This window comes from Mytilus californianus, unplaced genomic scaffold (assembly GCF_021869535.1).
Source record: "Mytilus californianus isolate M0D057914Y unplaced genomic scaffold, xbMytCali1.0.p SCAF_3, whole genome shotgun sequence".
NCBI classification, from domain to species: Eukaryota; Metazoa; Mollusca; class Bivalvia; order Mytilida; family Mytilidae; genus Mytilus; species Mytilus californianus.
Genome location: NW_026262679.1, coordinates 23,541,807 through 23,565,349, shown reverse-complemented (window position 1 = coordinate 23,565,349; position 23,543 = coordinate 23,541,807). Strand labels below are relative to the sequence as shown.

Genomic DNA, 23,543 nt, shown 5'->3' with positions numbered 1-23,543 from the left:
CTAACTTAACTAGAGAACAGAAACTAAAAATTCAGCAATTTTTCTATTTGTAAACACGCATAACTCTAGAACGGTTGTGTATAAGTTTTATAACATTTGGTTGAGACAAACTAAAGTTAGAGAACTGAAACTAAAAATTCAGCAATTTTTATGTTTATAAAGGGACATAACTCAAGAATGGTAAAAGTGTTCTCACCAAATTTCATACTTAATCTGTATTATGTAGTAATAAGCATTGTGTATAAGTTTCATAACATTTGGTTGAGGCAAACTAAAGTTAGAAAACGGAAACAAAAAATTTGTACTTGATCTTAGTTTTGTAGTAATGAATATTGTGTATAGGTTTCATAATGTTTGGTTGGGGCAACTTAAGTTACAGAATGGAAACTGAAAATTTTGCACTCTTTCGATTTATAAAGGGGCATAAGTCAATAATGGTTAAAGTGACACTACCCAAATTCAACTTGATCTGTGTTTTATCAGTGGAAGTCAAAATTAAACATTGCATTGTATAAAGCATTGATTGTAGTTGATTCAACTATAATCATGGACAAAGGAAGATAACTCCAATTTTAAAAACAACTTGATATTTAGAAGAAAATAAAAATTTTGCAATTTTTCCATTTATAAAGGGGCATAACTCTAGAACTGATTAAGTGATGCCACCAAAATTCAAACTTGATCTGTGTTTTGAGGTAATAAGCATTGTGTATAAGTTTCATAACATTTGGTTGAGGCAAACTTAAGTTAGAGAACGGAAACTAAAATTTTTGCAATTTTTCCATTTATAAAGGGGCATAACTCTAGAACTGATTAAGTGATGCCACCAAAATTCAAACTTGATCTGTGTTTTGTGGTAATAAGCATTGTGTATAAGTTTCATAACATTTGGTTGAGGCAAACTTAAGTTAGAGAACGGAAACTAAAAATTTTGCAATTTTTCCATTTATAAAGGGGCATAACTCTAGAACGGTTAAAGTGACGCTACCAAAATTCAAACTTGATCTGTGTTTTGTGGTAATAAGCATTGTGTATAAGTTTCATAACATTTGGTTGAGGCAAACTCAAGTAAGAGAACGGAAACCAATTTTGGGACGTACGTACGTACGTACAGACGGACAAGGGTAAAACTTAATGCCCCCACCACTACGGCGGGGTATAAAAACTATAGGTAGGTGTTAATATAAGAAAGTTTTATCATATTTTGATGCTTTTTTGTGTCAAATTTACTATGCTGTCAATTTTGTAAATTTGTGATTTTTCTCAGGTTTAAAAACAAAATGCATATTTTTCAACTTTTTTGTTATAAATGATTGAAAAAATACATATCTAAGAAATTTGAAAAGAAAAAAATGATATGGGATGTTCTTGATTCTGGTGAAATCATTTTTTGTACCCCTCACCCATTTTCTCAAAATTTTGGCTAAAAAGACTGACTTGATTGGTCGTAAAATTTGAAAAATTGATTACTCAAAAACTACACTACTCATTGTAGATACACAATTTTTCAACGAGACTGAAACGTCAGAAGAATACATCCTTAAGGAAAATTTTTTTTACCCCCCCCCCCCCCCCCCACCCTTTTCCAAAAAAAAAAATATTTAAAGAAATCTTCTATTTTAACTTTTTAAATCTTAAGGGAAAAATTGCAGAGCTATCACAATACTTATACACAAGTTATTGTCCTGAAACTAGAAAAATGCTTGTTTGGGATCCATCACCCCCAACAACAATCCCAATCTTCCTTTTGTGGTATTGAACCTTTTGGTTAAATTTCATAGAAATCCATACACATAAACTAAAGGTATTGTCCGGAAACCAAATGTCTTCAGTCGACGACGACGTGATAGCATTATATGACCCCAAAATTTGTTTGCGGTCGTATAAAAACTAGCAAACACATTACACGAAAAATCATAAGACAAACTTACCAAACTATAATAATAAACCCTCTTATAGATTAAATCCCCAAACTGTCATTTATTAATTATAACATCTTTTATTAAATAATTAAAACAAATGCATTTTACAATATACTTTTCTTTTAATTCATAGACATCTCAATGTTGTCAGATGTGTAAGAAAGGTGCATCACAGTATGGTATTTAAAAACCATTGTAGTATACAGTATATTAATTAAAATTTGCATTTCAGAAAAGGCACTTTATTGATGCCAACTACTTATACACATATAGTTGTCTCTCAGTTTTACATTTTAAGAGTTGTCTCCCATATTCTATAATTTTAAAAGAGTTGTATCCCATGATTTATATTTAAGAGTTGTCTGCATGCTATACAATATATGGGCTTGGTATTTCTCTCTGGCTATAGGTTGTGTATTCTGACCTCAAAATTGTTCATCAATGTACTTTCTAATGGTTATTATTAATTTCTGCCAACTGTAATTTCAGAATTAATTTTGCTTGTTCCTTTGATAAATTATGACATTTTTTAAAGATACGGTTTATATAAACACATAAGAGAATTGTCTAAATCCCATCAATGTAGAATGTCATAATCTATATTATTTTAAGGAAAATTTTGAATTTCAAACATCAAAGTCAGACCAGACCAGAATACTGGTGAAAACAGGTCATATATCAAACTCCAGGATTATTTAATGACCTGGAAAATGATAGAAAAATCTTGGCTCAGTGATTCCTATATAACACTCTGTACTCTTTTACAGGTGGTATAAGTAGTACTTATATTGTGGCACTGTCTGAGTTAACACTTAGAACCTTTATAAGAATTGTGTGGATGTAACTTACCTCGATGTGGTTGAAAGCCTGGATTCACCTGTCTTAGTTCCTCTTGTTCAAAAGCCTGAAAAACATGACAAATAAATGAGGAAATGACTGAGACAGCGTTTAACATCTTTTAAGCACAATAGAAAAGTTTTAAGACATTCTGTTACCTCACATGTACATGATGACTAAAGCTAAAATATGTACAGAATTTGCCTCTAAGATCACTTAAGCAGAAGATGACAAATAATGATTCTTTTCAAATTTTTTTATGCTTCACATATTTTGATTGATATCTTTTTTACCTTATCATACAGAACTAAAAAAAAATAAATGTGGATAGTGTCCACATGTGGACACAGATGATGCCCCCGCTAGCATATCATATAGTTATAAAGGGACATAACTGAAGAACGGTAAAAGTGACGCTACCCAAATTTGAACTTGATCTGAGTTTTGTGGTAATAAGCATTGTGTGGAAGTCTCATAACATTTGGTTGAGGCTAACTTAAGTAGAGAACAGAAACTAAAAAATCAGCAATTTTTCTATTTGTAAACATGCATAACTCTAGAACAGTTGTGTATAAGTTTTATAACATTTGGTTGAGACAAACTAAAGTTAGAGAACGGAAACGAAAAATTCAGCAATTTTTATGTTTATAAATGGACATAACTCAAGAATGGTAAAAGTGTCGCCACCAAATTTCGTACTTAATCTGTATTATGTAGTAATAAGCATTGTGTATAAGTTTCATAACATTTGGTTGAGGCAAACTAAAGTTAGAAAACGGAAACAAAAAATTTGTACTTGATCTTAGTTTTGTAGTAATGAATATTGTGTATAGGTTTCATAATGTTTGGTTGGGGCAAACTTAAGTTACAGAATGGAAACTAAAAATTTTGCAATCTTTCGATTTATAAAGGGGCATAACTCAATCATGGTTAAAGTGACACTACCCAAATTCAACTTGATCTGTGTTTTATCAGTGGAAGTCAAAATTAAACATTGCATTGTATAAAGCATTGATTGTAGTTGATTCAACTATAATCATGGATAAAGGAAGATAACTCCAATTTTAATAAAATGCTCCGCAGGGCGCAGCTTGATACGACCGCAGAGGTCAAACTCTGAACAGTTGGGGCAAGTATGGACACAACATTCTAGCTTGATACAGCTCTGAATTTGGATTGTGATTAAATATTTGACACAGCATAGGTTTCTGACACAGAATGAATGTGGTCTAAGAACTTAAAAATTTTAAATTAGACATTCACCTATTATGGTCCAATATCCAAAATCTAAATACAATTGTTGGTTAGATTCAGCATATCAAAGAACCCCAAGAATTCAATTTTTGATGAAATCAAACAAAGTTTAATTTTGGACCCTTTTGACCTCAATGTGGACAAAGTTGATAACAGGGCCCAAAAATCAAAATCTAAATACATGGTGAGATTCAGCATATCAAAGAACCCCATATATTCAATTTTTGTTGAAATCAAACAAAGTTTAATTTTGGACCCCGATTTGGACCAACTTGAAAACTGGGCCAATAATCAAAAATCTAAATACATGTTTAGATTCAGCATATCAAAGAACCCTAAAAATTCAATTTTTGTTAAAATCAAACTAAGTTTAATTTTGGACCCTTTGGACCTTAATGTAGACCAATTTGAAAACGGAACCAAAAATTAAGAATCTAAATACACGGTTAGATTCGGCATATCAAAGAACCCCAATAATTCAATTTTTGATGAAATCAAACAAAGTTAAATTTTGGACCCTTTGGACCTCAATGTGGACCAATTTAAAAACGGGGCCCAAAATCCAAAAACTTAATACACGGTTAGATTCAGCATATTAAAGAACCCCAAGAATTCAAGAATAAACCCCATTGAAATTGATCAAGAAATAAGCAATTTATACAAAGTATCTTCTTTTGCACAATACTGTGCAATTGAATATTTCTTGCTATTGCACAATACTGTACAATTGATAATTTCTTGCTATTGCGCAATATTGTGCTATTGGATATTTCTTGCTATTGCGCAATACTGTGCAATTGAAGATTTCTTGCTATTGCGCAATACTGTGCAATTGAAGATTTCTTGCTATTGTGCAATACTGTGCAATTGAAAATTTCTTGCTATTGCACAATACTTATTATATAATAATTTACACATCCTGTTTGGTGTGTATCTCCTACCATATCATTATTATTTGCTTTTAAATGTAAATCAGAAATAACCAACTTAAAATGGAAAATTTTAAAAGGAAAAAAAAAAAGGAAAAAAAGAAAAAAAAAAAAAAAAAAAAATCCCCCCCCAAATTTTTTGAACCCCCTTATGATTCATCACCCTCAAACTCAATCCCAGCCTTCCCTTTGTGGTATGGTAACTTGCAGTACAATTTCAGAGAGATCCATACACTTGAACACAAGTTATTGTCTGGAAACTAGAAAAATGCTTATTTTTGGCCCCTTTTTGGCCCCCAATTCCTAAACATTTCAGGCAATTACCCCCAAACTCAATTCCAGCTTTCCCTTTGTGATATGGAACCTTGTAGTACAATTTCAGAAATATCCAAACACTTACACACAAGTTATTGTCATGAAACTAGAAAAATGCTTGTTTTTTGCCCCTTTTTTGGCCCCTAATTCCTAAAATTTTGAGGCAATTACCCCCAAAATCAATTACAGCCTTCCATTTGTGATATGGAACCTTGTGATACAATGTCAGAGAGATCCATACACTTACACACAAGTTATTGTCTGGAAGTTACAAAAATGCTTATTTTTGGCCCCTTTTTGGCCCCTAATTCCTTAACTGTTGGTACCATAACCCCCAAAATCAATCCCAACCTTCCTTTCGTGGTATTAAACCTTATGGTGAAATTTCATGGAGATCCATTCACTTAAACTAAAGTTAGAGTGCGAAAACCAATGTGTCTTCGGACGTGGCCGGACGACGACGACGACGACGACGACGACGACGACGACGACGACGCCAACGTCATACCAATATACGACCAAAAAATTTTTAATTTTTGCGGTCGTATAAAAATTACTTGATATTTAGAAGAAAATACAAATTTTGCAATTTTTCCATTTATAAAGGGGCATAACTCTAGAACGGTTAAGGTGATGCCACCAAAATTCAAACTTGATCTGTGTTTTGTGGTAATAAGCATTGTGTATAAGTTTCATAACATTTGGTTGAGGTAAACTCAAGTTAGAGAACGGAAACCAATTTTTGGACAGACGGACAAGGGTAATACTTAATGCCCCCACCGCTACGGCGGGGGCATAAAAAAGGCTTTCCTTACTGACTGTAAATTTCTGCATATTTGTTTGTATTTTGAAGCTTTAGTATTTGATCACTTATTTAAAGTATCTATAATACTAAACAAAGAGGTCCAATTTGTTAGGCGGTATGACGTAAAAACGATGAATCAAAGAATTCACTTATATATATATATAACTAGTATGGGACAATGGTGTTGATTAAAACTTAAAGTTCATCGTAAATGAGTAGGAAGAAAATCAGTTTAACAGTTTTGTATAACAATAAATTTAGCAAATAATTTACCCTGATAGTTTCATCATCATAACACAGGAATTTAACTTCCTTCAAAGATGTATTGCTCTGATCAAACTGACTGACACATTTATACATGGTCTCTGCTATAAGATCTCTGGGATACCTAAGGTTACCTGTTCCCAATGCTGGGAACACAATGGATTTGTATTTAGATGCTTGTAGTAAGCATGTGTTAACACATTTAGCAATAATCTGAAAGAAAAAAACATAATTAAAAATTATTTTGTTTCCCCAAAAACTATCATAGGCTTGGTTATGACTGGCACAGAATTACATAAACACAGCATTTCAATTTGACAAAAAGAAGTGTTATATTTATCTTTTATAATCCTGGTTCATGAAATAATAAATTGCTTTGCTGAGCTCAGCTGTATACGACCGCAGATGTCCAACCCTGAAAAGTTGGGGCCCAAAATGGACACAATATTCATGCTTGATACAGGTCTGAATTTGGATTGTAATTAAATTTTTGACACATAATAGGTTTCTGACACAGAATAACTGTAGTCAAAGAACTTTAAATTGGTTATATGATTTGAATTTATATTCAATTTTTTGCTTTTGTGCAATACACTATGCGAATTGACCTTCCCCCTTTCCCTTATTCCAAAAAATAATTCTTTCCCTCAAGTTATGGTCAGTATCTCAGACAATCATCATTTCTTAATACATAATTTACAAGCAGTGTAAGGGAGGTAATCAAACATTTTTATTAAAATTGATTTTGATTTTGATTACCTCCCTTACACTGCTTTTAAATTGTCTCAATTGTCCTTTAACCAGAAAAACCCTTGTTTTTCCCCTTTTTTTGCCCCTAATTCCTAAATGGTTTGAGCCATAACCCCTCAAAGTCAATCCTAACCATCCCTTTGTAGTATGGAAACTTGTGGTATAATTTCAGAGAGATTCATACACTTTAACACAAGTTATTGTCTGGAAACTACAAAAATGCTTATTTGGGCCCCTTTTTTGGCCCCTAATTCCTAAACAGTTGGGACCATAACCCCCAAAATCAATCCCAACATTCCTTTAGTGGTTATAAACCTTTTGTTAAAATTTTATTGATTTCTATTTACTTATACTAAAGTTATTATCCGGAAACCATCTGTCTTCGGACGACGCTGACGACAACAACGTGATACCAATATACGACCAAAAAATTCTTAATTTTTGCGGTCGTATAAAAACAATGTTAATAGACTGTTCATTATCTTGTATGGTATGTTTTGACACACCTACTAATCTAAAACTGATGAATTTGCATTTTTAGTTGATAGATAAGGATAGCACATTTAGATTTGTAGCATAAATATAAAAATGTTTATTTGAGAATACATAATAATTGCAGAAAAATATATTTTTCAATTCATAAATCCAGAAAAGTGCTTCGGACACATGAAATTTATAAAGTGCTGTTTTCATTTTTAACAAGCCAAGCAAGTTAAATTTTGTTTTAATTCTTCCAAAGCTTAGCAATAAGTTATCTTCAGATCTATCAAAACAAGTGGTTTTTTTTTTAACACAAGTTGGAGCATTGTACTAGGCTCAGAAATGTGCTGAATGTGCTGGATATGGTAATTAGCTGGATCTTTATATTCCCTTATTTAGGAATAAACTAATAACATAAACAAATGATAATATACCTTCTCTCCACCATGTGACCATCCAGGAAGGGCAGCTAAATAGACTTCTTTACAGTTCATTTTGTAGCCACTAACTACAGCTATTTCACCATGTTCTATGCCATCACTGTATTTCTGTTTAATTTCAACCAGAATTTCTGGCCCAGCTGCATTCACCATGCTCTTTCCAGCGGGACCAGATAAATCTAACTGACCATTTGTTGAGCAAATGATTACATCAGCCTACATGGAAAGTATGAATGAGAAATGTAAACGATGCAAAAGCCATGTATGTGAAGCAAAATAGATTTGACTCAAACTCCTATTCATGATGTTGTGTTTATGAAAAATCCATAGTTTTCTGCTCAAATTTAAATACATTTTTCTTCCTGAAATATCTTGATATCTCCCTAAATATTGTCTATGTGTTAATGCTTTAAAAATCTAATTGTGATGATCAGGTTTTGGCTATAAGAAGAGTTATTAGTTATTCATATTAGTATATGTGCAGAGGATAACTTCCATATAGGTATAATACATTAATAAAATGCTTCGCCTAGCACAGCCTGATACGACCGCAGAGATCGAACCCTGAACAGTTGGGGCAAGGTTGGACACAATATTCAAGCTTGATACTGTCTGAATTTGGATTGTGATCAAATTTTTTACATAATATAGGTTTCTGACACAAAATAAATGTGGTCAAAGATCTTAAAAATTTGAAACGGGACATTTAATTTACCTAGTATGGTCTGACATCCAAAATCTAACAAGAGGGTTATATTCAGCCCATAAAAAAACACCAAAAATTTAATTTTAGTTGAAATCAAACACAGTTTAATTTTGGACCCTTCAAACCTTAATATGGACTAATGTGAAAACAGGGCCCAAAATAAAAAAATCTAAATGCACAATAAGATATAGCATATCATAGAGCCACAATAAATTAGGTTTTTGATGAAAACAAACAAAGTTTAATTTTGGACCCTTTGGACCTCAATGTAGACCAATTTAAAAATGGGGCCCAATATCCAAAATAGTAATACAAGGTTAGAACCCCCAAAAATTAAAGACTTTCAATTAATCCCATTGAAATTGGTTAAAAGATTTGTATTTATTTTCAATTGAAGATTTCTTGCTATTGCGCAATACTGTGAAATTTGGCAATACTGTGATATTGTGCAATACTGTGCTATTGCCCAATACTGTGCTATTGCGCAATACTGTGCAATTGAAGATTTCTTGCTATTGCACAATACTGTGCTATTGCCCAATCCTGTGCTATTGCGCAATCCTGTGATATTGCGCAATACTGTGCTATTGCCTAATAATGTGCTATTGTGCAATACTGTGCAATTGAAGATTTCTTGCTATTGCGCAATACTGTGCAATTGAAGATTTCTTGCTATTGCGCAATACTGTGCAATTGAAGATTTCTTGTTATTGCGCAATACTGTTAATCTGTTATATATAATAATTTACACACCCTGTTTGGTGTGTATCTCCTGCCATATCAGTATTTGTTGCTTTTATATATAAATCAGAATTAATCAATGTAAAAATGGAAAATTATGAACACATATATCATGTTATGGAGGGGTATTTGCGAAAAATACCAGTCGAGGGAATGTTAAATTTCCCGAGCCGCTAGGCAAGGGAAATTTGGTCCCAAGACTGGTATTTTTCGCAAATACCCCTCAATAACATGATATATCTGTTTAATTACACCGAATAGATTTTGATTGAAACTCTCTGTACTGGTGAAAGAAAATATTTTTTTTACTAGTCAGCTGTAACCCATAAACATGTTTATGCATAATTTTGAAGATAAGTAGAGACTATCATAATACCGCGGGAATTATACATGTACTTATACGCGTTAGCGCTGTCTTGTTGTAACGTCATATCCTAATGATTTTGGCGGGAAGAAGCCCACAAGGGTAAAAAAGGAATATCCAAAATGGCAAATACCACGGCATAGAGGGGAATTTGAGGCAAATTCACCGGCAGTGGTGAAAAACATGAAAATTCGTTTGAAATGAGAAAAAAAGGTTAGAATATGCGAAAAATACACTGGCTACCAACCAATCAAAATCCAGCATTCTTACATAAGGTGTAATTATGAAAAAAATCCCCCCCCCCAAAAAAAAAAATTTGAAATTTTGAAAAAATCTCGAAGATAAAAAATATGAACCCCCAAAAAAAATTTGAAAACAAAATCCCCTCCAAACTTTTTGAACCCCCCCTTGGAGTAATTACCCCCAAACTCAATCCCAGCCTTCCCTTTGAGGTATGGAACCTTGTACTACAAATTCAGAGAGATCCATACACTTAAACACAAGTTTTTGTCTGGAAACTAGAAAAATCATTGTTTTTGGCCCCTTTTTTTTGCTCCTTTTTCCTGAACGTTTAGGGCAATTACCCCCAAACTCAATCCAAGCCTTCCCTTTGTGATATGGAACCTTGTGGTACAATTTCAGAGAGATCCATACACTAACACACAAGTTATTGTCCGGAAACTACAAAAACACTTCTTTTTGGCCCCTTTTTGGCCCCTAATTCATAAACTGTTGGTACCATAACTCCCAAAATTATCCTGTTATTAATAATTTAAGGTAGCTCGTTGTCTAAATGTTCGCCAATTGACTTTTCTTAAACTTCTGTAAAAGACTTCTGGGTATATTGATATAGCTGTTAATTTCTATGTCATTTGTCCTCTTGTGGAGAGTTGTCTCATTGGCAATCATACCACATCTTCTTATTCTTATATAATTATCCTATGTGTTATTGTTGATGCTTAATACAGGCAAGCACTTTGAACACAAGATCTGTATGTATAGAATACAAACCTTTTGTCTTCCAAGATCCTCTTTTTTTACAAGAAGCACTTTTGTTCCATTTTTACAAACAACAGGACCTGCATTTTGTGGTTTATCACCTTTCCCAAATTTGTTGCCTAACAAAAAAAATTATGAATTGACAACTCTTAAGACATTGTGAGTGACAGAATATTTTACAGAAAAAAACCTCTTCTGTTACTGATGGTGGCCTAAGTATGCTGAGTAGCAAAATGTCATGTTTATATTAAATCAGATAATTTTTTTCTCATTTGAATTATTTTACATTTGTCATTTTAGGGGCTTTTAAAGCTTACTACTTGGAATGGGTTTTGTTCATTGTTGAAGGCCGTACAGTGACCTATAGTTGTTTACTTCTATGTCATTTGGTCTCTGATGGAGAGTTCATTGGCAATCATATCACATATTTGTATTTTTATATAAGCATTTAGTTTACAAAAAAAATATTATTATTGATTCAAACCTTGATTTTTATAAAACAATATTTACTCTTGGTTAATATTTAAATGCCAAGTCAATAATTATTCATATTAGGACATCTTCAGTACATTTTTATTATTAAATATAAATTTGCTGTTTTATTGTTATTTTATTGTAAATAAAAAGATTACCTCTTTTTTTGTAATTTTTAGAGGCCTGCTCCCATGCATACTCATCATCTGTTTTTTTATTTCCCGCATTTCTTCTGAATGCCTGTTTATTTACAGAATTTGGATCTACAGTAATAACAGTTTTAGTTTCTTCTTCAACTGGACTTACTAAGGCATCGCTCTTAGTTTGATCACTAACAAGGGAGTCTACCCCAGGTTCTGATATCACATGAATGTCCTTGTTTATTTTCCTCAAATGGTTCTTTATCTCATCACCAACGGTATCTATTACTTTAGGAGTTCCACTTATTTTGACTGATTGTCTATCAAAATGTATTTCAAGCTTTTGATCACTGTATTTAACCTCCAATTCTTTTACCCAATCTTTACAATGGTTCTTAAAGAATTTGAATTTCTCTTCTTCCCTAATTGTTATTTCACCCTCTTTTATCGAGTTTTCTGTAATAAATATTTCCAACTCCTTCATAATCCCATCAAACACATCAGTAGTAGCTGTGACAATAATTCGATCATCAGAAGTATCATCTATGTTAGCAGTATCTCTATGATAATTATTGATACTTGTTTTTTTCTCTGCCCATTCATCCAACATCAAAACATCTTTGCTTGCCTCATCTAATTTAATCTCATCCTCTAAGATAGTATCTTTGAAGACCTTTTCAATGTGTGGACGGTTGTCCTGAGAAGTGCAAACAGTTACATGGTCATCAGTAATATCCCAAACTATGGAAATATTGTCATCACTAAAACTTTCATTAACAATGTCAGAAACCTGTTTCCTTCTGAGGAGCTGACACATGTGATCTGAAAGACTATCTATTCGCCAGGAATGGTAGTTGTTTTTAACTTCAAATATCTTAACTTTTGCTTTGGAAATGTCTTCTTCCACACCAGTAAATGTTATGGTTCCACTCTCCGTATTAGGTTCACAACTGAAATCTGGAGCAATATTTTTTACTTCTTCAAACTTGTCTTCTTTGGTCATTAAAGCAATTTCTATTGGTTTAAGTTTCATTGAATCTGTTTTAATCTTCTTCTTTCTATTCAAATCTGCCTCTATTTCTAATTTCTTGGCAGAAATCTGTTCAACATAATTCTCCACAATTTTAGACCTGCCAACAAATACAAACTTCATACTGCCAGTCTCATCAGGGGAGATAACCTTTAGCTCTTCAGATTTGTGTTGATCTTTGGTCTTGTTGATATGCTCCAGAAGTGGATCTTTTGTGTCACCTGTGATCTGAAGTTCTCTCTTTTTGGCGCTGTTGTTGACAAATTCCTCCCAAGCTTTTTGTACATTGTTTTTCCAGTCTTTTACTTTCTGTCTTGCCATTTTATCTTTAGGGTCTATTGTACATTCAATATGTAGCTCATCCTTGAAGGTCAGACAGGCATGGTGTTGTTCCAAATGCTCATTACAAACAGAAGTGATGTCAATGATAAATGATCTTATATGACTGTCTGAGACTGAAGGTTTGAATGGACCAGGAATTGCAACTCGGTGTAGACTTTGATCCCAGTATGTTCCATGATCACAAAAGTACATAACAGAAATAACAACTTTAGAACCACTTATCTTTACGTTGGTATCCTTTAGTATTTCTGTTACTCCTATAACAAATCAGGTCAATGTATGAAAACTTTAAACAATTATAAACACATCAACACTAACACACAAAACATATCGTACAGATTTCCATGTGCACAACAGCTCTCTAGATAAACCTTCAAAAAGTTCATTAGGTATGCCTAAGAATAAACTTTTTTAAAAGCCAAATCAAAATACTTTTGTGGGTATTAAAACCAAAAGTACCTAAACACAGAGGCTTTAAAACCATTTAAGGACAACTTAGCTTGGGAAAGATACAACCTCAGTTTCAGTTTAAACACACAATTTATGGACTGAATTTTTACATTCAAAATGCACCAATTACATAAAGCCAGAATTGAAGCACTATCAGAAAGTCCGCTAGCTATGTAGGTAGTAAACTAAATATTCTTAGGAGCTATATACCCCTTTTTTGGAAAAGATAAGATAAATTTTGACAAATTAAGCTCTAGATGACTTTGTTTTACTGTGACTTGACTGTAAGTGTTGCTCTCCACCTATTGCAACTTATTCAAAATTCTGACCAAATTGCAATTTGTTTTATAAAACCAAACTGTTCAACTGGTCAGAAATTTGAACAAACTGCTGTAGAACACCACAGTCAAGTCGTGAAACTGCAAGGTGATAAAATAAAGCATACTTACAATTCTATAAGACTTTAAATCCACTTCAAAGTTATTAAATAACATTGAAGTGGATTTAAAGTCTTATAGGATTGTAAGTATGCTTTATTTTATCACCTTGCACTTTCATGACTTGACTGTGGTTTTCTACAGCAGTTTGTTCAAATTTCTGACCAGTTGAACAGTTTGGTTTTACAAAACAAATTGCAATTTGGTCAGAATTTTGAATAAGTTGCAATAGGTGGAGAGCAACACTAACAGTCAAGTCACAGTAATTAATCCCCAAAATGTTCATAGCATTTCACTTCGATGTTATAGATAAAATGATTTTAAAATAAATGGAGAATGTGTCCATAGGACACAGATGATGTCCCAGCTTGTTATGAAGGGGCATTACTTAAGAACGGAAAAAGTGACATCAACCAAATGATAACTTGATCTGCATTTTGTGGTAATTAGCATTGTGTATAAATTTCATAACATTTGGTTGAGGCAAACTTAAGTTAGAGAACAGAAACAAAAATTCAGCAATTTTTTCCATTTGTAAAGGGGCATAGCTCTAGAAAGATAGAGTTAGAGAATTGAAACCAATTTTGGGATGTACGGACTGTCAAGCGTAACACTTAATGCCCTCTCCGGTAACAGAGGGGGGATCAAAATTTACACATCAGTGTAAAGGACTTCAAATACATCTTTCCTACTAAGTAAAGTTAAACTTGCACCTTATTTACATACAAGATAATGTAAATGTGTTTCTATATAGTTTCAATGTATCTTAAAGCTATTATCCTAATGCTAGCAATTTAAAGGTTTGGTTGGCTTGCATGCTTTGTTTGTATAAATGTTTGCTCAAGCATTGTAATTAAGATTAACATCTGCAACCAATAGATAGGCGGGGCTTCAGCTTGTATACATTATTGTTACTTAAATGTTATTGGGTGTTATGTATAATGTAAACAAGCTGAAGTCCCGCCTATCTATTGATTGCAGATGTCAATCTTAATTACAATGCTTGAGCAAACATTTATACAAACAAAGCAATAAGCCAACCAAACCTTTAAATTGCTAGCATTAGGATAACAGCTTTAATAAGATAAGCAAATCAGCATAAAGATATATTGCATCTGAAGGTCATATTTTACATCCAATCTAAACTACTGTAAATACAGAAATTATTGTGGGGTTTATACTAATGCTATAAATGAGACTGAGTGAGTATAGAAATAATAAGAACTTGCATTCTGATATCTGATATATATATATCTGTATGCAAATTTCAAAATGTCACAATAATTAATTATGAATTTGGTTGGTCACATCAACATTGCAATAATAAAAGCTCCAATAATTTTTGAATTTACAGTAAATGAGAAAATGAAGATCATTGGTGGAGGACCTGCCATGTATCATTCCTTTTAATAGAACCAAAAGAAAAAAAATGCATCATAAAATTAGATGATTATTCCCAAATTTGCATATTCCGGAATCCCATAATAAACTGTAGGTACTACAACACAAGAAATATTAGGTAACATCATGTACACATGTAATACCTGATGGTTCTTTGAACTTTGCTGTAATTGGTCCCTCCTCTGTAGTGTGTACTTTAACAATTATCTGTTTCTTTTTCTTTGTGAGATAATCTTTGAAGTCACTCTGTGTCAATTTATCTACTGAACTAGCAATTATATACCTTGGAGGATCTATTTCCTCAAATTCTAATGAGGAATTACCAAGGGCTTTTTTTGCACATGCAACTTTAAGTTTTGCAACATCTAAAATATAAAAAACATTTGTTAAATACATATACATGTATGCAACTAAACATACATTTTTCATTACTGATATAACTTGAGGCCTTCGTTTACTTTAAGGACGCCCAGTACTTTATGGTCAGGTTTTAGTTTAGGTTTAGAGTTAGGTTAGCATTTGTTTAAGGTAAGGGTTAGGTTTCAGCAATAGCACTAGTGTTAGGGTTAGATATGGAAAAGGGTCAGTTTAAGGGTTAGTGTTCATTTAATGAATCCCTTTATACATAATTGTCCAATTAGTGCTTTTTCATGTCACAAAGCGAAAATCTTTTCATCATAAAGTCCTATAACTATATAATAACTGTAGGTCAACCAAGGCAGTTCATTCATAAAATCGAAATTGGAATCTTGTGTATTGGTTGGGTCCCCTAACGTAAATAAAAGCCCTACTTGGAGCATGGAGACCAAAATTGTTCTCAAATCAGTGCCTTATTGTTTAGAAAAAAAAATGATTCCCAGTGGCTGTCTGTATATTTTTGTTATCTTGGTCTTTAACAGTGGATTTGTTGGGCAAATTCTGACAGTATTTAATAGATTTCTTTGCCCATTGTAGTCTGTAGTTTGGTTACATTGCCCTGCATTTGTTTTGTTTTTTTTCAATTGCACAGATGTAGCATGTTTGATACCAGGCATGGAGTTCTATTCTGACCAGTGCTAGGGCTGTCTTGGACTTGCAAAATGCATTTGATTTTTGCACTATTGTCCAGATCTTACAGTAACTTTGAGATGAAAGGCATGTTAAGGGTCTTTTTTATTTGGTTTTGTCAGCATGAATTTATTCACAATCAGTCTGTGAATCAGACTTTATTTAATACTAATAATACCAGTATCAGTTTCCTACACAATATTCGTACATTTACATGAAAATATAAAACTTTTATCAGTGAGTTCTAGAAACACAAAGAAAAGCATGGTTCATCAAGCTTTTTTTCCTGTTTCATAGTGAGTAGAAATAAAAAGGTTTATTCTAGCAACAGAAGCAGAGGAGACTATATATGTGAATCATTTCTGTTTATCTGTACACCTGCATATGTATAGATAAAAGGTTGATTGCAGGATCAAATAAGGAGCTTGTGGCCAGTGATAATAAAGAGATTTGTGTTTAATGGAAACAATTTTTATTAAAGTGATTTTTTTAAAACTGGAATCAATTCTATGAACTATCTTTACTAATACAAGTATTACATGTTTCGTGTGTCAACATATCAAAGCCTAGAATTGATATTTACAAAGTTAATGAAATATTTCTGTAATTTTGGTCAGAAATAGTTGCATTTATCTATCAAGAAGGTCCATTCATGGCATGCTTAATCTTATCCTGAAAAATAGCTATGTTATATATGATGAATTTATTTACAAACACTGGGTTGATGCCACTGCTGGTGGAGGTTTCCTTTCCGAGGATATCACAAGCCCAGTAGTCAGCACATCTGTGTCGTCATGAATTATCATTGATATGATACAATGTAATTGATAATTCTATATTAACTGTTTATAAAACTTTGAATTTTTCAAAATACTAAGGATTTTCTACCCTAGGAATAGATTAACTTAGCTGTATTTGGCAATTTTGGTTCCCCAATGCTCTTCAAATTAGTACTTTATTTGGCCTATTAAACTTTTTTGATTCAAGTGTCACTGATGAGACTTTTGTAGACAAAACACAGGTCCGGCATACAAAATTTTAAGCCTGGTGTCTATGATGAGTTTATATATATATAATATATATTTGTAAAATCTGTTGTTCACTGAGCTGAAAAATCATCAAATTGACTTACCTATTCTGTCCTCAAACACTACCACTGCATGCTCCGGTTCATCCATTGTCCTCAATGATTGATCAGAATTAACATCTCCTTTAGACTTTGCCTCAATGAAGTTGAAGAAGGTTTCATTAGTTTGTTCTTTGTCAATACCAGAAACACAAAGGTACATTTTCTCTGGTGCCTGCTATGAATATGCGAATAAAAAAACAAATCCTTATATATTTATTACATTAGTTTTCACAAACATATCAAACTGATTACATATATAAAGCCAAATTAATTTGAAATACAACTTATATAACCAATTATAAAGAGGCATATATAAGAGCTAGTTTCTTAAAATTTGTTTTTTTTTAAATATTTACTTGTATTTCAGAGCTTGTATTTTTTATTATGTACGATGAACTTTGAAAATCGACAACAAGTTTATTATTTTTGCATTGATTATTTGTTATGATCCTGGATGATACCAATGAAAACATTTAAAAAAAAAGAAATGAGGTGCCTGATGGGTTATTTTCGTTCTTCGTGATCGGCGCATTTTCGCTATTGTGATCCGTTTTTCTACAGATTTTTTTTTTTTTTATATTTTCGTGATCCGTGATCAAGGAAGTTTATTTTCTGTGAATCGTGATTAACAAAAAAATCAACTCGTGAATCCGTGAATCGTGATGAGACCCCCCCCCCCCCTTCCACCCCATCAGGCCCCTCAGAAATGAATGAAAAATAATTGATTTTCTCCAATGTTTAAGATTCAAAATGTAAACATTATGATAACTTATTGATTAAAAGGTGGTGCAAAGTTCCTACTGGTGACAAAAGTGTTAGAGTTCACTTGATACTGTTTTAAATAACGTTATTTTATTTTTCATTGTTATATCAAAGACACATTTCTTACCTTTTTAGATGAACCTGGCCCTTTTGTTTCAACTTTAGGTTCTAAATAAATTCAAAAAAAATTAATTGCTAGTCTAAAAGTGTTAGATAAAATAAAGAAAAAATAAAAATTTTGCAATTTTTCCTTTTATAAAGGGGCATAACTCTAGATCGGTTAAAGTGACACCACCAAAATTCAAACTTGATCTGTGTTTTGTGGTAATAAGCATTGTGTATAAGTTTCATAACATTTGGTTGAGGCAAACTTAAGTTAGAGAACGGAAACTAAAAATTTTGCAATATTTCCTTTTATAAAGGGGCATAACTCTAGATCGGTTAAAGTGACGCCACCAAAATTCAAACTTGATCTGTGTTTTGTGGTAATAAGCATTGTGTATAAGTTTCATAACATTTAGTTGAGGCAAACTCAAGTTAGAGAACGGAAACCAATTTCGGGACGTACGGACGGACGTACGGACGGACGTACGTACGTACGTACATACGTACGGACGGACGTACGTACGTACGTACATACGTACAGACGGACAAGGGTTAAACTTAATGCCCCCTCCGGTACGGCGGGGGCATAAAAATAATGAATTTTAGAATTGGTAGAAGGAAGCTTGAGATACAATTACCAGGTACACTTTTGATTCAATTAATGGCTATCATTGATTCTATCAATCAGTCTTGATACAAAGAAAGGAGATAACTTTTTTATCAGAAATGAAAAACAATATAATTGAATACTGTATATGTATATTTCCCTTTAATAACCTAAAATTTAATATTTAGGTGAACTTTATTATAAAGATAGTTTTTTTGCAAATTATATTGAAACCATAGCTTTAACCATTAAGATAATTTAATTTCATTAATATCTTGGTATTAGGCATCTTGCAGAAAACATCTTCTTTAATAAAGATTGGGTTCATACCTACCGGTATACATTAATGATAAGATGATAAATTGAGGCTATTTTTGGGAAACTTGAAGCTCTAAAAAGCAACTATAGTTGCTTGCATCTACGTCATTTGAGCTCTGGTGGATACTTGTCTCATTGGCAATCATAACACATATTCTTTTTACAATTCAAGAAATAATAAAATACAACTACTGATTTCTGGCAGATCATAACATCTTGTATACTGAGGGATTTTAAAAAACAAATTATTTATAAAAGATGTTACAGTTTATGGTACCTTCATTTCTCTGTGCACCCTTTCCTAGATTTAGTTTTGGTTTAGCTCCACCTGATTTAGTATCTGATTTACTAGATGTAGTTTCAGTTGAAGGTCTGGTTCCTGGTTTGGGAGTTTCACCCTTTCCTGTTGGAACTTGTCTTGAAGGTATTTTACTTTTTGGTGGTGTATGCTCATTGCCCCTAGGTGACGTATGAGGGGGTTGATGTTTCTTGTTAGGTCCTGAAGGCTGATAAGGGGTACTTTGGTGTTGACCATGTCCTTTATAATGACCAGGAATTGGCTGAGGGGGTCCGTGTTGATAATTTGGATCAAAATAAGGGGAACCTCCTGGTCCACCATGACCCTCTTGTGGAAGGTATTGCATTTGATTTGGAGGGTAACCTTGCTGTTGTAATCCTATCTGGTGAGGTGGTGCACCATATGGAGGAGCATGTTGACGAGGCTGTCCATATCTCATTCGTGGTGTATCTTGATATTGATGAGGATGTCCATATCTCACCTGTCCTGATGAAGGTGGTGTACCTGGATTTTGATGAGGGTGGCCATATCTCAACTGTCCATGTGGTGGTGGTGGTGTACCAGGCCTATAAATAACAAGACAAAATAAATATGCAAATTTAATCTTAAGTTCTTTTGTATGTTCAAACTTTATAGCATATACAAGTCAGAAGTAAGTAACTAAACAACACTAATGTATCTAGTTATCAACAAAAAATATAAAATGTTTCATATACCATGGAAACTGGTTGGCATGAAAAACCTGTTTTGACATATAAAACAGTAGACAATTAAATTATTGGCAAAAGCATTATTATCAACTCATGGTATGGTTTATAAGTCTATATATTATTTTACTTTCGCAGCATATCTTATAATTTAAGGTATGTCTAGAAAACTCATGTTCCATACCTATAGTAGTCATAAAAAGACCTGTAAAATGAAGGGTAATATTGCTCTAAAATTCTTGAAAATATAGGAAAGAATATAACAACACATAGTTTCTTCATTTCAGTTTTACTACCAAATTCTATAAATTATCAGTTGTTGAAACCAATAGTATGCATGTATTACTCAGTCAAATCTAAGGTTACCAGTAAGTAACCTGATGTGTCTCCAGTGTAATATAAGATAACAGTTCCTTTACTTACCCAGGATATCTTATCCATTTTTACAGGTATTCAAGTTGCATGATACTTTTTATGTCTAAAATGCTAGATTTTCCTTTGAAATACAATGAACTGAAAAGCAAGAATTTATTTAGATGGAAAGATATCCAGAAAAAAATGCAAAAAATGCTTTCTTTAGAACAAATTCTTACCATCCATGAGCTGATCTAGGTCCAGGGTACTGTGCATTAGGATGGTGCTGCTGTAGCCATGGGGATGACCTATCTGGTTCAGGATGTCCCTGATTTTGCCATGGTGATGACCTATCTGGTTCAGGATGTCCCTGATGTTGCCATGGTGATGATCTACCCTGTTCAGGGTTAGGCATACCAGTACTGACTGGTTCTGAATCTGTTGGCAAGTTTGACGATTCATTACTGCTTAGATCTGCGCCCTCACCATGGCTTTGACTTTGCATCTCAGCTTCTTGCATTGATTCTTCTATGTCAGATGTGGTTTCAACCTGACCAGTGTCAACATTTGTTTCTCTTACTATATCTGGCCTCTTTGTAGATGAATTTTGTTCTTCTATGTCAGGAGAATATTCTGCAGGTCTTTTGAGTGCTACAAATGGATTAGGACCTGGTGATTGTTCTACTGATTGGGATGTGTCTGATTCTTGTGGATGGTCAAACATTCTGGCCCTGTCTTTTACAGACATCTTTTTCTCATTACTGTTTCCACCTTCAGTTGTTTCGTTCATAAACAAAGGCTGGTTCTGATCCTCTCCTTCTGAGTTACTTTTCTCTTCCGTTTCCATTGGATTCTCAAAAGAATTTCTTTTCTGTTTAAAAGTTTTTGGGGGTACAGGGGGTGGAATGTTTTCCTCTTTTCGGTGCACTCTACTTAAAGAACTTACAAATCCTGTTTCGACTTTTGAATTATTGTCCTGCTTAGATTTAGTAGAATGATCTGGAAATTTTGAAAACCTGTTCAGCATTGATTGAGACATAGAAGGTACACTCCATTGATCAGGAGTGCCATCGTTTTCATCACTACCAGAGCTTCCACTTCTGGCTTCCTTATACTCTTCTTCATCAGATTCACTACTCATTATTTCAGTGAGCATGACCTGGTAATTCTCTTTGTCTGCTCACTGATCTGAAATGCAATAACACATAACAGTAAAATTGTCCATAGTCAAACTAGCTACATCACTAGAATAGAATAGAAATGGGTCAATATCCCTAATGCGCCTCGAAATGAGGAACTCAAAAGTTGTGTGTAAACAAAAAATCTCTGTGTAGTGATATTGGACATGTTTCTATTTTTTACAAATGACTGAGCTTAACCATTTGTGGTGATTATGAAAGTAGAGGAACATAGAATAAATGTGTAAAAACTATGGAGCTATTAAATGTGTTCAAAGTATTAAATTTTCAAAGAACTTATTGTGTTAAAAAAGGGATTTTTTACCACGAGGAGCCACATCACGACAGGATGTTCGGGGTATGCTAATTTACGGAAAAAGTAATCTCACTTCGTACCCCGAAAATTTAACCACATATGTGAAAATGTCACAGCTTCGAAACGAGCTATCATACATATCCAAGTTTACGATATGGACTGAGCTACAGGAAAAAACGTTACCACTACCGCCTATGGAAAAACAATTAAAGATATTGACCCAACTGCTTTTCTAACAAGAGTGCACATGCTGAAATGTCTCGACATCTTTACCGGCCATTGATTTCATGTTGATAGTCTTACATATAAAGTTTTACTACAAGTATCACATTAACATTTATGATCCAAGAAAATGATGTCAAAGTCAGATAAACCAAGTTGAAAATACATGTACACCTTTAATACAATCATTCCATACACCAAATATATGTATGACCTATTGCTTATAGTATATAAGAAACAGACCAAACCATGGAAATTTTATACTGACCAATGAACCATGAAAATGAGGTCAAGGTAGGATGAACCCTGCCAGACAGACATGTAAAATCATTCCATGCATCAAATGGGTCAATATCCCTAATGCGCCTCAACTTGAGGAACACAAAAGTTGTGCGTAAACAAAAAATCTCTGTATAGTGATATTAAACATGTTTCTATTTTTAACAAGTGACTGAGCTTTACCATTTGTGTTGATTTGAAAAGTAGAGGACTAGGTTATAGGACCATAGAATAAATGTGTAATAAAATGCTCCGCTGGGCGCAGCTTGATACGACTGCAGAGGTCGAACCCTGAACAGTTGGGGCAAGTATGGACACAACATTCAAGCTTGATACAGCACTGAATTTGGATTGTGATTAAATATTTGACACAGCATAGGTTTCTGACACAGAATGAATGTGGTCTAAGAACTTAAAAAATTTTAATTTACCTATTCAAACCATATCATTATTATTTGCTTTTATATATAAATCAGAAATGACCAATTTAAAATGGAAAATTTTAAAGAAAAAAAAATGAAGAAAAAATCCCACCCCCAATTTCTTGAACCCCCTTAAGATTCATCACCCCCAAACTCAATCCCAGCCTTCCCTTTGTGGTATGGTACCTTGCAGTACAATTTCAGAGAGATCCATACACTTGAACACAAGTTATTGTCTGGAAACTGTAAAAATGCTTGTTTTTTGGCCCCTTTTTGGCCCCAAATTCCTAAACGTTTAGGGCAATTACCCCCAAACTCAAACCCAGCTTTTCCTTTGTGATATGGAACCTTGTAGTACAATTTCATAAAGATCCATACACTTACACACAAGTTATTGTCCTGAAACTAGAAAAATGCTTGTTTTTTGCCCCTTTTTGGCCCCTAATTCCTAAAATTTTGAGGCAATTACCCCCCAAACTCAATCCCAGCCTTCCCTTTGTGGTATGGTACCTTGCAGTACAATTTCAGAGAGATCCATACACTTGAACACAAGTTATTGTCTGGAAACTAGAAAAATGCTTATTTTTAGCCCCTTTTTGGCCCCTTATTCTTAAATGTTTTGGGCAATTACCCCCAAACTCAATTCCAGCTTTCCCTTTGTGATATGGAACCTTGTAGTACAATTTCAGAAAGATCCATACACTTACACACAAGTTATG

The 23,543-nt window shown here is 33.3% G+C and overlaps 1 protein-coding gene across 3 annotated transcripts in view; it reads right to left on the bottom strand.

The window, feature by feature from the left end:
• Positions 1–23,543, bottom strand: part of LOC127734140 (protein mono-ADP-ribosyltransferase PARP14-like) — a 65,699-nt gene that overhangs the window by 36,398 nt on the left and 5,758 nt on the right. For 2 of the 3 annotated variants that reach the window (XM_052243821.1, XM_052243823.1), the window contains exons 2-11: positions 20,647–21,595; positions 19,326–19,912; positions 18,146–18,186; positions 17,260–17,431; positions 15,224–15,445; positions 11,439–13,049; positions 10,819–10,925; positions 7,991–8,212; positions 6,336–6,539; positions 2,772–2,826 (exon numbers count right to left, since the gene is read on the bottom strand). In XM_052243821.1, the coding sequence (XP_052099781.1) occupies positions 2,772–2,826; positions 6,336–6,539; positions 7,991–8,212; positions 10,819–10,925; positions 11,439–13,049; positions 15,224–15,445; positions 17,260–17,431; positions 18,146–18,186; positions 19,326–19,912; positions 20,647–21,563 (4,138 nt within the window). In that variant the 5' untranslated portion in view covers positions 21,564–21,595. The remainder of the gene's footprint in view (positions 1–2,771; positions 2,827–6,335; positions 6,540–7,990; positions 8,213–10,818; positions 10,926–11,438; positions 13,050–15,223; positions 15,446–17,259; positions 17,432–18,145; positions 18,187–19,325; positions 19,913–20,646; positions 21,596–23,543) is intronic. The other variant, XM_052243822.1, reaches the window with a different exon arrangement.